This window comes from Haliotis rufescens, unplaced genomic scaffold (genome assembly GCF_023055435.1).
Source record: "Haliotis rufescens isolate VD_foot unplaced genomic scaffold, xgHalRufe1.0.p SCAF_17, whole genome shotgun sequence".
Classification (NCBI taxonomy): domain Eukaryota; kingdom Metazoa; phylum Mollusca; class Gastropoda; order Lepetellida; family Haliotidae; genus Haliotis; species Haliotis rufescens.
This window is the reverse complement of record NW_025963857.1, coordinates 3,101,653-3,117,373: the sequence shown is the minus strand read 5'-3', so window position 1 is coordinate 3,117,373 and position 15,721 is coordinate 3,101,653. Positions and strand designations below refer to the sequence as shown.

General features: G+C 37.8%; 1 protein-coding gene across 1 annotated transcript; it reads left to right on the top strand.

Annotated features, from left to right (window-relative positions):
* The first annotated feature begins 13,451 nt into the window (after nt 1-13,451).
* Nucleotides 13,452-15,423, top strand: LOC124125117 (forkhead box protein L1-like). The gene has a single exon (XM_046488441.2). The coding sequence runs from the start codon at nt 13,800-13,802 to the stop codon at nt 15,066-15,068; it is 1,269 nt and encodes a 422-aa protein (XP_046344397.2). The 5' UTR covers nt 13,452-13,799; the 3' UTR covers nt 15,069-15,423.
* The last annotated feature ends 298 nt before the right edge of the window (nt 15,424-15,721 follow it).

Below are 15,721 nucleotides of genomic sequence, written 5' to 3'. Positions count from 1 at the left end.
AATAAAAGCGACAACATTCTTTCCCTAACCATTAGAAGTCTCCATTGTATGTTCGACGACTATATCATAAGCATGATGTACCTTATGAATGAAAGTACACATCTACTAGGCCTGTACGTGTTTATAACTCAAATATATAAGTTTCAGCCACCCACCCCACCCCCGGATTAATCATTAATAATTTATCAGACACAGAATATCAAATACTAACGACAAAAGGAAAATAACAGTTTGCATGTACTACCTGTATGGCATACGTTTGCAAGACACGATTTACTAAAGCATCCATGTTCGTTTCTTTGAATAACCCCAACGTGAGTATTAGTGCATTTTTAATGGTGTCTTATTTACCATTATGCATCAATCAAAAACGAATTATGTGACTGTAGTATTGTTAATGTTATATCCATGTGAGACCTAGCCAAACTTAGTTCAGAAGAATTGGTGTCTCAGACAGACACACACGACAAATCATAGTCTTGTTTATTTTACAATATGTTTCTTTTTTCTTGTTTACATGTTCGATGACTCATCTATTTGCATATCCTGATCGACTTCAAAGAATTTCACCCTCACTTCAAGTGACAACCTCAACGTTCAAAGAGTCACATGGTGTGATAATCAGTTTATCTGTGCTGTGCTTTCACAGCTTGTTGACCTATTGCACCGCCTATCTGATTACATATACTACTTACTTACCACTGGTAATTAGTTCACACAGGAACTATCAGTGTCCTGTCTCACGCTTGTTGTGGGAAGAAAAGGGATTAACTTATTTAAAAAGACTTTTGGTAATTGGACGCCAACTTGATTTGTTTGTTTATTTCTTAGGAAAATAATTTGTTTGTATTGATGTTTGCCGACTTGTTTAACATTAAGTTGGAAACTGACAAGACAGTAAAGCAATCGTACAAACTTTTTTCTGCAAAGTTTGGAATCTATGTAATAATAACTGGCCAGTATTAACCGATTTGTCACACGTTTACTGAACTATAACACGACATAATTCAAACGGATTAACATATATTTTCTTTTTGGATATCGCCATTACATTGAAATATATGTTTTCATACCCTTACCTATCTAATACAAACTTAAGACCCACTTCATCGCAATGATCAAATAGTTATTAGGCGTAGTAATCACGGTTGACCAATACAGACTCTTCCTGATTACATATACTAATTACTTACTACGGGTAATTAGTCAACACAGGAACTATCAGTGTTCTGTTGACCCAATATTGTTGGAAGAAATGGGGTTGACGCTATTGATTTATTTGTTAAACAATTTGAAGTACAAGACATGAGATTTCAAAGAACGTCGTATGACTCGCTCAAAGGTTGTTTGATCAAGGTTACAACATTAAAATATTTAGTAAAGCTTTAAAAATAATTATGGCAGACATATGAAGGAAATTTCTAAATTTGACACATCAGTGACTAAAATGTAATTCCCGGTCCAATTCCCTTTTTGAACTTGTACCACACGTTCCCGTGTATTTTATGTGAATAATTGACTTGCCTTTGCATGTGTTTGTGACGGTTGCCACTAGTGGGAGAGGATATGTTCACCTTTTTCGCGAACACCTAGTATCATCACTATTTGGTATTGACTCATACACACATTCTTATGATATAGTTGGAATCTACAATGGTTTTGCTACTTGTATTTAGATAGTCGCCCATAATCCACTGGAACGATCAGGAACATTTCTTAAGTGGCATTTAGAAGTTGGTATTATTAACAAGGGAGATAGTTCTATGGATATAAAGAAGATGTATATCCATAGAACCATCTCGCTTGTTTATCAGGAACATACTGGAAATTGTAAGAACCATAATATCTAATAATGATAAATTTTACTGGAAAGTTTAGACATGATAAATGTCACATTTCATATGAAATAAAATTGTCACCAAAATAAATAGATTAAGTATACAATGTTTATGAATAATTTGTTGCCCAGATATGGTAAATCATCATTACTGACAGAATATTTGTGTAATGGACTCAGATTTATTTTGGATGCATAGCTAATATTGTCAAACAGACTATAAATTGGAGTCAAGGAATTCATACAAATAGTTTCTGTGTTTTAGCAATATTCTTGCCCTAGAAACATCACGACTGGCAGATTATCCAAATACAGACACATCATGATTACAGAAAGACGAGGATAACACAAAGTGTACAATATGTTGTATTATCCTTGCTAACATGCCCGATAACTCATCTATTTAATATCTGCAATATCTTCGAAAGAATATCCTTTTCGATTCAAGTGACACCCCCAACGTTCAAAGAGTCACATGGTGTGATAATCAGTTTATCTGTGCTGTGCTTTCACGGCTTGTTGACCTATTGCACCGCCTATCTGATTACATATACTACTTACTTACCACTGGTAATTAGTTCACACAGGAACACTCAGTGCTCCGTCTCCAGCTTGTTGTGAGAAGAAAATGGGTTAACTGTTTTAGAAAGGCGTCTGATAGTTGGTCGCCAACTTGATTTGTTTGTTGTAACTTTGGAAGAAATAAAGTAGGATTTGTTTGTACGATTATGGGCAACTGTTGTAACATAGGGTTAGAATCGCCGAGACAGCTCAATTTTAATATCCAAAACACCTAATTGCAAAACAACAGCATCAGATACCAGGTAGGTATTTTGTTATTAATAGAGAACAAAAGAAATACCCACATCAAACAAATACTTTATAGTATACGTGTGAAAGGACATTTCGAAATTTGACGCATCATTGAATAAAATTATGTCCGATGCAATTTCCTATTTTGACCTGTACCATGAGTTCCAGTGTTTGTTCATGTGGACATTTGACACGCCTTTGCATGTGTTTGGCATCAGTGCGACAAGGTACGCTCACCAATCTGGTATCAATAATTGGTAGAGACTCTTAAACATAAAACGTCATCGCCAGAGAATAACCAGTCTCGATTATCCGCCGAAACGGAATCCATAGAGGGTAAATGGCAAAACAGTGGTGAAATTTGTAAGAATAGACGACTGAAAATCGGTGACGCCCCCAGGTGTTCGATACACACATGCGTATAATGTAGACGGAATCGGACAAACAAAGCTATAAAAACATTTCCATACACATAGATATGTCATAAATGTCAACAACCATGCATATGAATATTTAACATTTCAAGTACTACATCCCATTGCCACAAAATACAAAAATGATACTTGTAATTTCGCAAAACAAACTCCATCACCATTACCAAAAGATCAAAGAGTTAATAGGTGTGATACTCAGCGTATGTTTGCGGTGTTTTCACGAGTTGTTGACCTTTTAACTCCGCCTATCTGATTACATGTACTACTTACTTACCACTGGTAATTAGTTCACACAGGAACTATCAGTGCTCTGTCTCCAGCTTGTTGTGAGAAGAATACGGGTTAACCGATTTTGAAAAGTGTTTTGGTAATTGGTCGCCAACTTGATTTGTTTGTTGAAACTTTGGAAGTAAGACGTTTGTATTGTTGGTATAGATTTCTACCGACTGTTATAACATGGAGTTTGAATTGGCGAGACGTAGCTTAACTTACATGTTTAAAACTCCTAATTGCAAAACAACGTTACATACAGAGAGTTCAAAAGAAATATCTACTTCAAAAATATTATTGATATACACATGAAAGATGGATCTATCTTGAGAGATATCTTTTCAAACATACAAAGCTGCAGTTTATTTGAAGAAATGTCCGCTACGCTTTCAGTGAATAGTGTCAGTGTATTGCTGAACCATACATAACTGTCAATCGTATCACGGTTCCAAGCCTGTGTATTCATGCACCACTGGTCATTTTCGTTTACTAAAACATAACATAACATAAAACGTCAAAGCCAGAGGAAAAAGTCTCGATTATCCGCCCAAATATATATATAAACCGTAATAGCTGTAATAAATAAAAACAGCACAATGAATATCACAATTACACTGCCAATATAATTTAATACCTCATCCAGTGTAAAACAAACTCCATCATCACTTCAGGTGATACTCGCAACGATCAAAGAGTTAATAGGTGTGATAATTAGTGTTTCTTAAGCTGTTTTCACGACGTGTTGACCTATTAACTCCGCCTATCTGATTACATATACTACTTACTTACCACTAGTAATTAGTTCACACAGGAACTATCAGTGCTCTGTCTCCAGCTTGTTATGAGAAAATAAAACGGGTTAACTGGTTTCAAAAAAAGTGTTTGGTAATTGGTCGCCAACTTGATTTGTTTGTTGAAACTTTGTTTTTGTTGTTGGTATAGACTGCTACCGACTGTTATAACATGGAGTTTGAATTGGCGAGACGTAGCTTAACTTACATGTTGAAAACTCCTAATTGCAAAACAACGTTACATACAGAGAGTTCAAAAGAAATATCTACTTCAAAAATATTATTCATGTATTCATGAAAGATGGATCTATCGTGAGAGATATCTTTTCAAACATACAAAGCTGCAGTTTATTTGAGGAAATGTCCGCTACGCTTTCAATGAATGGTGTCAGTGTATTGCTGATATATATATATAAACGGTAATAGCTGTAATAAATAAAAACAGCACAATGAATATCACAATTACACTGCAAAGGTAATATATTTGATACCTCATCCAGTGTAAAACAAACTCCATCATCACTTCAGGTGATACTCGCAACGATCAAAGAGTTAATAGGTGTGATAATTAGTGTTTCTTAAGTTGTTTTCACGACATATTGACCTATTAACTCCGCCCATCAGATTACATATACTACTTGCTAACCACTGGTAATTAGTTCACACAGGAACCATCAGTGCTCTGTCTCCAGCTTATTGTGAGAAGCAAACGGGTTAACTGGTTTCAAAAAGGTGTTTGGGAATTGGTCGCCAACTTGATTTGTTTGTTGAAACTTTGGAAGACAGAGATTTTTATTTGTTTGCATGCAGTGTCGCAGAGTGATGTGGTACTGGAATAGAACTGGCGAGACACAGCTAAGCTTGAAAGTCCGGGTCTCTTAACTTTGTATACGAGACATTACAACATTTGTACAGGGAGTACAGGCGAGGCCCCTACAACAAACACGTGATATACAAGATACTCGGAGAGATCCCTTGTGATACAAATCTCTGGATTCGTTCATAGTGTTTATTTTAGTGACGTTGGTTTGACCTACATCAGTTACTTACATAATCCTTCACTACACATCAAATATAAATTGCCATGTTAAATTATACTAAGTCTACTGCATGAATTTACATTTGATCCATTTGCACTAAGATGCAAACGTTTCAATAAAAGGTTGTTCGTGTAACAAGATTCGTGTTATGATAAATAATAATTTTCACTAGCAATGACACAGCTAATATAATAATCTAACTTGGCAGAACTAGACCATTGCCAACGAAATACATCTTAATAGTTGTAGTAAATAAAAACAGCACAATGAATGTAATCTATGTAATACCTCATCCAGTGTAAAACAAACTCCATCATCACTTCAGGTGATACTCGCAACGATCAAAGAGTTAATAGGTGTGATAATTAGTGTTTCTCGACGTGTTGACCTATTATCTCCGCCTATCTGATTACATATACTACTTACTTACCACTGGTAATAAGTTCACACAGGAACTATCAGTGTTCTGTCTCCTGGTCGTTGTGAGACAATAGGGGTTAAATATAGTTGACTTAGTAGTTGAATTTTGGAAATAATACATGTGAGATTGGTTTCGACAACCGTCGATCAACGCTGGAACGACTGGAACCATGCCCACAATTTGATGTCCAAATCTGCTCATTTAAAAGAATACTGCCTGAAAACCTTTTAAAAAACGCATCACACGTACTATATGAAATAAATGATTACAATTAAGAGATAAAATATATCACATTTTGTAACCATTGATGCACGGGTATACAACTTTTGCATTCAAACTAATCATTTGCAAAAATATGTAAACAATATGTATATAAAATTCCTTTTGGGATCATATCCTATCCTGTAAAACAAAATAGTTTACTTTGATAACTTAAACCGTATCTAAAGTCCTGTAAAACAAAACAGCTCACTTTGATAACTTAAACCGTATCTAAAATCCTGTAAAACAGAATATTTTACTTTGGTAACTTAAATCGTATCTGAAAATATAAATGTGATTTGTGTACAATTAGTTGATACCCTGCCCTAACTGGCTAGAGATGGATTGGTGTTCAGACATGGGTAAGTGGGAAGCTCATCTTGATACACAGGGAGTCTATAGACAGTGAACAGACACGACATATCACAGTTTTGTTTATTTTACAATATGTTGTTTTTCCTTGTTTACGTGTGCGATAACGGTTCTACTTTCATAACTTGAACAGCTTCAAAGGAATCTTCACCCCAAGTGACAATCCTAGCGTTCAAAGGGTTAAATGGTGTGATAAGTAATTTATATTTATCTGTGCTGTGTTTTCACAGTTTGTTGACCTATTACACCGCCTATCTGATTACATATACTTACCACAGGTAATTAGGTCACACAGAACTATCAATGTACTGTCTCCATGTCGTTTAGGGAAGAAAAGGGGAAAATATTACAGACTGATGTTTTGTGTTTATTGGTCGTAACAAAATTCAGCATTTTCGAACCATCGTTTGACATTGCCTAGTGTCTTTGATATTGTTAAACTTAAAAACGTTAACCTGTTACTTTGAATTTTGTTTGGTCGTTTTCAGAATACATCTTTTTTCCTATTTGATAATGCTGAACATATTACAAAAGAGTTTTGTTAAGATCAATCAGTGAAATACTATTTAATGGGGAATGCATTTCTGACATGATATGGCCAAGGCTTTTGTATTTTTCATCATCCAGCATGAATTATCGATAATGATCATTATGATTAATTAATCATAATGCACAAATCACTACTGATTTTATATGCGACGAGTCAACATTTTTATGTTTTTCTACCAACACAGTGCAAACATTTTCCAGTTTATTTCAAAACATATGTAATCTTATTTACGTTATATTCGACGAACTTGTAATTTGTTTTGAGCATCTATGACAATATAACACACCCGAAAGGCATGCAACTTCATGGAACAAGTTTACTCTGACTTAAGACAAGAACAAGATCATATTACTTACCATTCTTATATTTTTAGAAAATGTTCAGCAGGACATAATTTGAAATTCACTTTACTTTGACCGGTTGCTAAAGTTTCTATTTTAGGCGCTGCGCCTTTGCAATCCGTGGCCACCCATCTTCTTTGTACATCCATAGGCTTTTTAAAGTATATCTAACAGCTAGCATTATACCTGTGTTTTGTTTACAGCAATGCCAAATGTGTAACAAAAAGGTGCATTGGGACATTTATAGAATGACTGAAGACCTACACTAGATGAAATGGCAAACCACTCATTTATATCTTTTATAAACGTTCGGCCAGAGATAACATGAAATTCACTTTACTAAGACAGGCTGTTAAATTTCTGTTTTACGAGTCGTGTGATAGCCACTTAAATAAATGCGGGTTAATAGACTATTTTAATGTATCTTGGAGCACGAATAAAGCAACATATTCCCTCTATTTATTTCACACGAATGACATGTAGTGTCGTGAAGCATGTTCAAATTAACTGAAGGCATATACAACAAATGAACCGCCATACATTTAAAAGGTACAAACATTCGCACACAGAAATAAAGTGGAACACGATATACAAAGACGATCTGTTTAAATTTAAATTTTCCACGGCTTTGAGAAAACACGGGTCAGATAAGTTAATTGCTTGGGTAATTAGTAAATTTACAATAATGTTTAAATCAAAATAGTTTCCCTTTACACTAGAGTAGCTATATGTCTCTGAAATATATATAATTTTGATATACAAACTCCATATAATTTGAAAAGGAGCCCCAGTGAGATGAATGATTCAGAACCGGGGCAGAATCTAGACCTGCTTCATTGACGATTTTTGCATTACAGACAGAGCTGGGCAGAAGGGAAAAAATATTGTTCAAGGACTGTGAGACAGACTACCCTAATTATTATCTGCGCCACGTTTTGAATAATATGCATTCGACCTATGGTTTAATATAAAATTATTTATATGCACCATAACGTATATAAAAATATATAATAGCTATTTAGTAATTTAAAACCGTGTTATGTTCAACATTGTTTAATATTATTCAATATTGGCATAGAATACTGATAACTAGTAATGACATATTTATTATGTCATAAGTGGCATAATAGTAAACGGATCAATGTGATATCAGTTATCATTAATCCACCATGTTTGTTCGTGTAATAAACCGATGAATGGGACATACAAACTGTATATTGTGTGAATTTCTCGTCAAACAGATAGTCAGTGCCCTGTTATTTAGTTTATGCGTTGGAATGAAGTATTCATTTAATATTGAAAGACGTTTATTAAAATATTTGTACCCATCTCAGTGAACAGGCGGTGGCTGTATCTATCAATTATACATTTTATAGTGCTTGTAAAATCATTCCTCCAGCAAAGGCTCATTAAAGGGTCTTTTGATATAGAGCTTGTATTCTGCTGTTGTTATTAGCATGTCTCGTTTTCAAACAGGCCATAATTCTTATGGAAATAGCCGTATTGTCTATTTCTGAAAGTTATTTTTATAATTCTCGTACACAGCATTTTCGATAGTTTAGGATTAATAAAATATCCAATATTTTTCGATTTTGCTTGCTGAATAAAATATTAATAAATTACAAAAACAAAGCTTTATATGGGAAACAGATTTACACACAAAGGCGATCAAGTATGGGCGCAAGTGTGGCGTCGAATAGAGCGCTGATTGAGTGGGCGGGACGACTCTACATTGAATTCAAGTGTATACAAGTAAAATGTGGTTAAATGCCGTGAAAACACAACGAAGTTAACAGCATTTGCACAAAATTTATCTCGTTAACCTTTTGAACGCTGAATTTCACACCTGAAAAAGCGGCGGCGCTTTTGATGTTTACCTGAGGACAAATTGGCAAACAGTCCTGTTGTCGCGCCTTGGGAACCAGAGAAAGAGCGTCTTCAGTGCCACGGTCTTCAATCCGCTGACCGGTGGTCATTGTTGGAGGTGTGATGTGAAATGAACAGAAAATTGTTTCTTGCCTATCCCCTTGTCTTCTAATTACTTTGTGGGTTTTTCCTTAATGATTATTGAGTTAATCTGTGATAGGATCATCGTATGCTTTTACCAACTATGGGCGCATGGGGAACCTGTATACTTGTTTGATTCTCTCACGATGTCGGGAAACGTTTATCGAATGCCGGTCTATTGTTATCAAGTGTCGACATACACGGCCAAATATTCGCGGTCAGCTTGGGAAAGTTTGTCCAGTTGAGCCTCTAATTGTCATCGTTTCTCAAGTATCACTTATTTCACTTGAAACGTCATCTGTGTGGAATAAGTTGTTTACGTACCATCACACTCCAAAAACATCAAAGATGCCGCTTGTTTTTCTACCAGTCTTAGATTTTCATCTTTCAATATTTTTCTCTCGTCTTGCATGAAGAAAAAGACTTTGTGAATATGGTCTTATTAAATAAACATCATGTCTAAAAATGTAGACATTCGCATTCAAAGTAGATACACAAATTGTATACATGCAGATACTGAAATAAGTGTTTATGATACTGAAATTTGTTTATAAACAAACTAAAACAGTTTAATCGTTCGAAAACATTTATTAAAAAAATAACAGACACGCCCCTTATCACATCGCCTTCTACTCCTTCATGCTAAGAAAGATAAAGAATCTTATTCATTATTTTAAACACGAGTAGCATTTTGTTGAGGAATTGAAATTGCAGTCTAGTTTTATGTCTGAACATATCATAGGACCTTGTTTTTATTCAGGTTCCTACTGAACTATTTCATTTCGTTAAAATAACAAGTTTACTTTTTTACTTCCCTACGTTTTCTAAGATTAAGGACTGCACACATGGACGTATTCCAAATCCAATAAAAGCTATATTTCATAAATAAACTCTGTTTCGGGTCATGATTCTATTTCCTTGCCCGCAAACAGTTTACTGTTGACATAATTTACCGTGTCTGTTTGTTTAATAAAAAGAGAACATGTTTATGAACTCCCCAGCAAAATATTCCAGTACAAGCTACCTTCAAGGCGCAGTTTCTGTTCTTATTTCAAAAATGATCTTGATCTTGTAAAACATCTGATACTGGTTGGTTGGCCTCACCCCGTTAAACTGTCGTCCCCAACACTGGCCCAACTCCTAAGTACAGGGCGGTGATCCAGTCCATCCAAATCCTATTCACATTTGGCAAAAATTTATTTTTTCTAAATATAATATTCCAAACACTCCATGTGACCTCCCAGGTTTTTCGATTCCTGCTTTTTTATACCACCCACCGGTCTGGTGTCTCCGCGATATGTGTATTCGGCTATGGTTATCGCAACATCGCCTTCATTTCGTCATCAGACCCCCAATAACATAAACATTTGTACTTCTACCACAATATAACAAATAAACAAAACGCCGTTTGCATATCACGTTCACCTATGACATTTCGCCCGTCCGACATCACGCCAAGTGAGGCACTGCCAGGAAGCCTGCTTTGAACCTCACTGTTCCATGCAGTGAGACATGCAAGACTGTAGGATTCGACGACATGTACGACTATACAATTCTACGACATGGATGTATTGTACCGCGATATGCACGGCTTTATAAGGGTGGGATTCAACGACATGCACGGCTTCCTGAGGGTGGATGCAACGACATGCACGGCCCCATGATGGTGGGATTCAACGTCATGCACGGTTTCATTAGAGGGGATCTAACGACATGCACGGCTTCACGAGGGGGGGGGGGGGGGCGCAACGACATGCACGACCTAATGAGGGTGATATTCAACGACATGCACGGCCTTATGAGATTGATATTCAACTACATGCACGGTCTTATGAGGTAGGGATTCAACGACATGCACGGTCTTATGAGGGTGGGATTCAACGACATGCACGGCCTCACGAGGGCGGGATTCAAACATTAGCACGGCTTCATGAGGGGTGATCCAACGACATGCACGGCGTCATGAGAGGGGATCCAACGACATGCACGGCTTCATGAGGGTGGGATTCAACGACATGCACGGCATCATGAGAGGGGATCCAACGACATGCACGGCTTCATGAGGGGGGGGGGGGGGGGGGGCAACGACATGCACGGCTTCATGAGGGTGGGATTCAACGATATGCATAGCTTAATGAATGAATGAATGAATGAATGAATGAATGAATGAATGAATGAATGAATGAATGAATGAATGAATGAATGAATGAATGACACCCGCCCACAGGAGGGTGAGGTAACCTTATGTTGTGATATCACTCCAGCAGACCTCGCCCGCCCCACACAGATACAACAACAAACATCCCTCCTCTCCCAACAGATCACCCTCCCCCCTGTGTCGATCACGGGGGGAGCTTGCGGGGGTGGAGGGCCTCAAACTTAGGGGGTACAACAAAATATAGGCGTTTTCAACTTCAAGCTATTTTCATTAAATGTTGTTCATTTTCTCATTACAACATACGCGATACGACTTTTTATGTTGCTTTGTGTATTTATCGAGGCAATTGTCTGTAATTCCTCACACTTCCATAATTATGACTTTAGACTTAAAGCCCTGTTCGTACGATGTTGTTGCTACATCAATGATAAATTTGACAGTGCTGATGAAACTGAGTTCCTAAAGCAATACTCTGCGTGTTGACACAGCTGAGCCTACGATGTTCTCTCCTGTACTCTGACCAAGAGTAAAGCTAACTTACTCAATACCGTGTCAAGCGAGGTAGTAGTTGCAAGTATATACGCACAACTCAAATACTGGACTATCGATTTGATAAACGGACTTTCTAACGAAATAATAAAAAACAAGAAACATATTTTCATTGATAATATGAATTCATCATAAAATGATAGGCAATATAGTTTCCATATACCGTTGTTAGATTTACACTCGACATTCCGTTATACTGAGTTAGTTAATTGTAGTTTGAAATGGGTTATGTGTAAAGGAATATTATAAGAATGTCTATATTGTCATACAAATAACGACGGTTGTCAGTTTAAATTGTTTGATAGGCATTACTTAAAAGTTGACGGATGAAAAGGTAGACACAATTTTATGGATAACAACTTCTTTAATACTGTGAAGAGTTGTCGGTTTGCTTATAGTGTTAGTAATCAGCCTTAAACAATATAGTTTCCAAGTGTGATTTGTAATAAAGGTTACGATTAAGAAATCGTGGCCGCAAATTATATCCAAATCTTGAGAATTTAAAGTGATAGTCTGAATTCGATGCAAAATAAATATTCGTTATGCAAATGATTGTATGTAAGTTTTGACTTGATAAATATTGTGTATATGTACATATATGAGAATATGGGAACTGGGTGTATAGCGGAAGACGCTTGTCATCCCACACAATCTGTAGTATGAATGCGAGAAAAGGAGGAAATTGCTGACTGCTATGTTTTGAAATGCCGAGCCCCGCACGCCCACTTGAAGTGTGAGACAGCGCTCGCTACTTTACCTCAAGTGGGGAGAGGGCTGTACAAAGCATTTGCAATTTTATTCCCATTAATTCGAACTATGACTGTTCAAACCATGAAAATATTATTCAAATTCCCGTGACTCAAACATATGTTCTCTCCAAATTATGGAACATTTATTTTTGAACAACTGACATTGATTTAAACATCGCACATCGCTGTCTCTCATTTGAAACACATAAACGCCGTATTACCACCTACACGTGATCATGTAAACGGTGTGAGATAGTGTAAAAAGTGACATTTGCTGAAAATAAAGAAACCAGTGTCTTTCTTGAGATCGTGATCAACATTCTGCACAGCATCACACTATGACTGCCGTGAACAATTCCCTGTAAAAGTCGGAATGGCTTCTCGTTGCATGGCTCACCCCTCCCAGTTCCCCCTCCCCAGCGAGCTGACATTCAGAGACAGAGTCTACAGACGCGAGGGTAAGGGAAGCCTGACTGTGGGTCGGCTAGCTTTATCTAGTGTATACACAACCCATGTCGACTACGCACCATTCATCCCACCGGCGCTGTCAAAATACTCCCTAAATACTTGTATGATAGTTTTTGATATGATCACCGGATGGTTAATTAAACGAAGAACCACGCGAAACAGGTTATAAAAAGCTCATCTAATCGCTGTTTGTGTTATGGGTGGTCAATTTCTCGTTTGGAAATTTCCAAATAAACACGAGCGCCGCATCTTGGGTGGGCAAAATAATTGTTAGTAATGTTTTATAAACATTTCACTGGAAATGGCGCGCTCTGATTGGTCGAGGGATGTAAAGTGCTTGGAAACGTAAGTGTAACTGGCATTTGCCGCGCCGCGGGACAAAAGAAACTTTAACACCGCTTGCTCGCTGTTCCATTTATTTGGCTATCAGCAAGTCAAATGCCTATACAAAACAATAACATACAACAATTGCTGGCCGGACGGACAGAGGCGGGCTCAGTGCTTTAAGAAGGGGGAAGGTAGAGAGAAGGATCAGTGCTCACCCAGGTCTCATACTGAGCGTTTCGTAACAGTAACATTGCTCAGCCTTGATCACATCACCGGGTGACGACTTTGATGAGGAGTGATCATTACTAGCCAGACCAGCGCGTGGATGATATACGTGATTGTGTTATAGGACTTTTGTTTCCGAAACTCAAAGTTTTTGTGAAGTTTATTTCACTTAATTTAATTTTGAAGATGGGTTCTAGAGACAGTTTGGTGCCTCTTGGGGGTGGGGGTCCGATGCCAGGATTTTACAATCCGTACACATCTACCCCCTACCCGTACAGTCTTTATTACAATCCCACCCTGGATATCAACCGGGCTTACGCCCTTCGCATGATTGAAGATCTGCAACGTCGTGAACAGCCACAGAAACCGCCGTACTCCTACATCGCGTTGATCGCCATGGCCATCAAGAGTGCACCAGACAGGAAAATCACACTGAATGGAATCTATCAATTCATTATGGAGCGCTTTCCTTATTACCACGACAATAAACAAGGCTGGCAGAACTCCATCCGGCACAACCTCAGCCTCAACGACTGCTTCGTGAAGGTTCCTAGAGAAAAGGGGAAACCGGGAAAAGGTAACTACTGGAGCCTAGATCCCAACTGTGAGGAGATGTTTGAAAACGGAAACTATCGTCGGAGGAAGAGGAGAGTAAAGGCGCCCAACAAAGTCGAAGATTGTTCGAGTGAGAAATCAGAAAGTATCGATTCTGGAAATTCAAGTGAAATTGACCACTGTCAATCAATAGAACCGCTGTCATTTGACGAGAGTGACGTGCAAGACAGTGACAACATGGACGATTCGAACAATCTTTCCGGAGATATGGCTTCTGATCTGGTGAAGATACCCTCCCGCCTCCATCCGGACTCGAGTGGGGATTTCTCCCGGGACGCGTTTCACTCTCCCCCCACCCCCCGGGATAACCAGCTCCTCAACTCTCCACCCCTCGCATCCACCCCTCAACCAACAGTTAACAAAAAACGTGCTAGTTTTACAATAGACAGTATCATGGGCAATGACAGCTCCCCGCGGTGTCACGTCAAAGACGTAAACTCCGTTTGTAAAAAATCGGACCACAGTGACAATAGTTTTGAAAAAGAAGCCAAAAAGCCTGATGTATTTGACAAGATTCCAAGTCCTCCGCCGAAAATCATCGATCTAAAAGCCAACTCAACGTCATCCCTACCGATGTCTCTGTTTCCGCAACTTTACGACAACACCTACGGACTATCACGGTCGTTTTTTAACAGTTTTCCAAGTGCCTCTCCCCTAACACACATCCCCACCCACGGGCGAGGGTCCTTGGGGTCGTTCCCCCTCCCCCTGGGGATGACAGGTTTGTCAGCTCTGGGTCAAACTCGCCACAGTCCGGTGAACATCTCCTTCCCCTACACAACTAGCGCTATGTCGTGGAGTGCCACGCCCCCTTCCCTGCAATCGTCAGTGCTACAGTGATGACCTTGTCGTGTCTCGTGTGACGACTATATACTGTATATTGTGCCTTAACCCTCAAAATGACGAGGAAAATTCACCGATAAATGTTGTTTTGTGATGACAATGAAACTGTTTCATAAACGACCTTCTCTGGAAGCTTATTACGAAAGACATATATTTTGTGACTTTTCGTTGGACGACACAAGAACCACATTTGTTATAATGTCCTTGTTTCCTACGAACTGGAGACCCCCTATCTGTTCAGCGGAGAAGGTATCTATATTTAATTGTTTACGTATATCGTTATGGATGTGGTTTAGGACGTTTAGATGTAGGGACCACCAAGTGGTTGTCTACTTATTGTATATTGGTTAAATAATGTTCATTCCTTATATATGACATATTAAAAATAGTTAAAAACAAAATTAACTTTTGTGTTTTTTTGGATCAAAGTTTGTGAAGGCGGGCTGCAAAGTCTTGTAACGTTTTAATGATACTACGACTTCAAGGCACACTACACTGTTGTGAATCGAGAACCCTCAATTAATCATCATATAAACAAATCTAATTTTGTTTATGAATCACATGTTCAACTTTTCGAAATGTGTTTTTAAAAAGTATATTTCCTTTAAATGCATTTACATTTACGCAAGCTGTGTTTTTTATGTTTAACT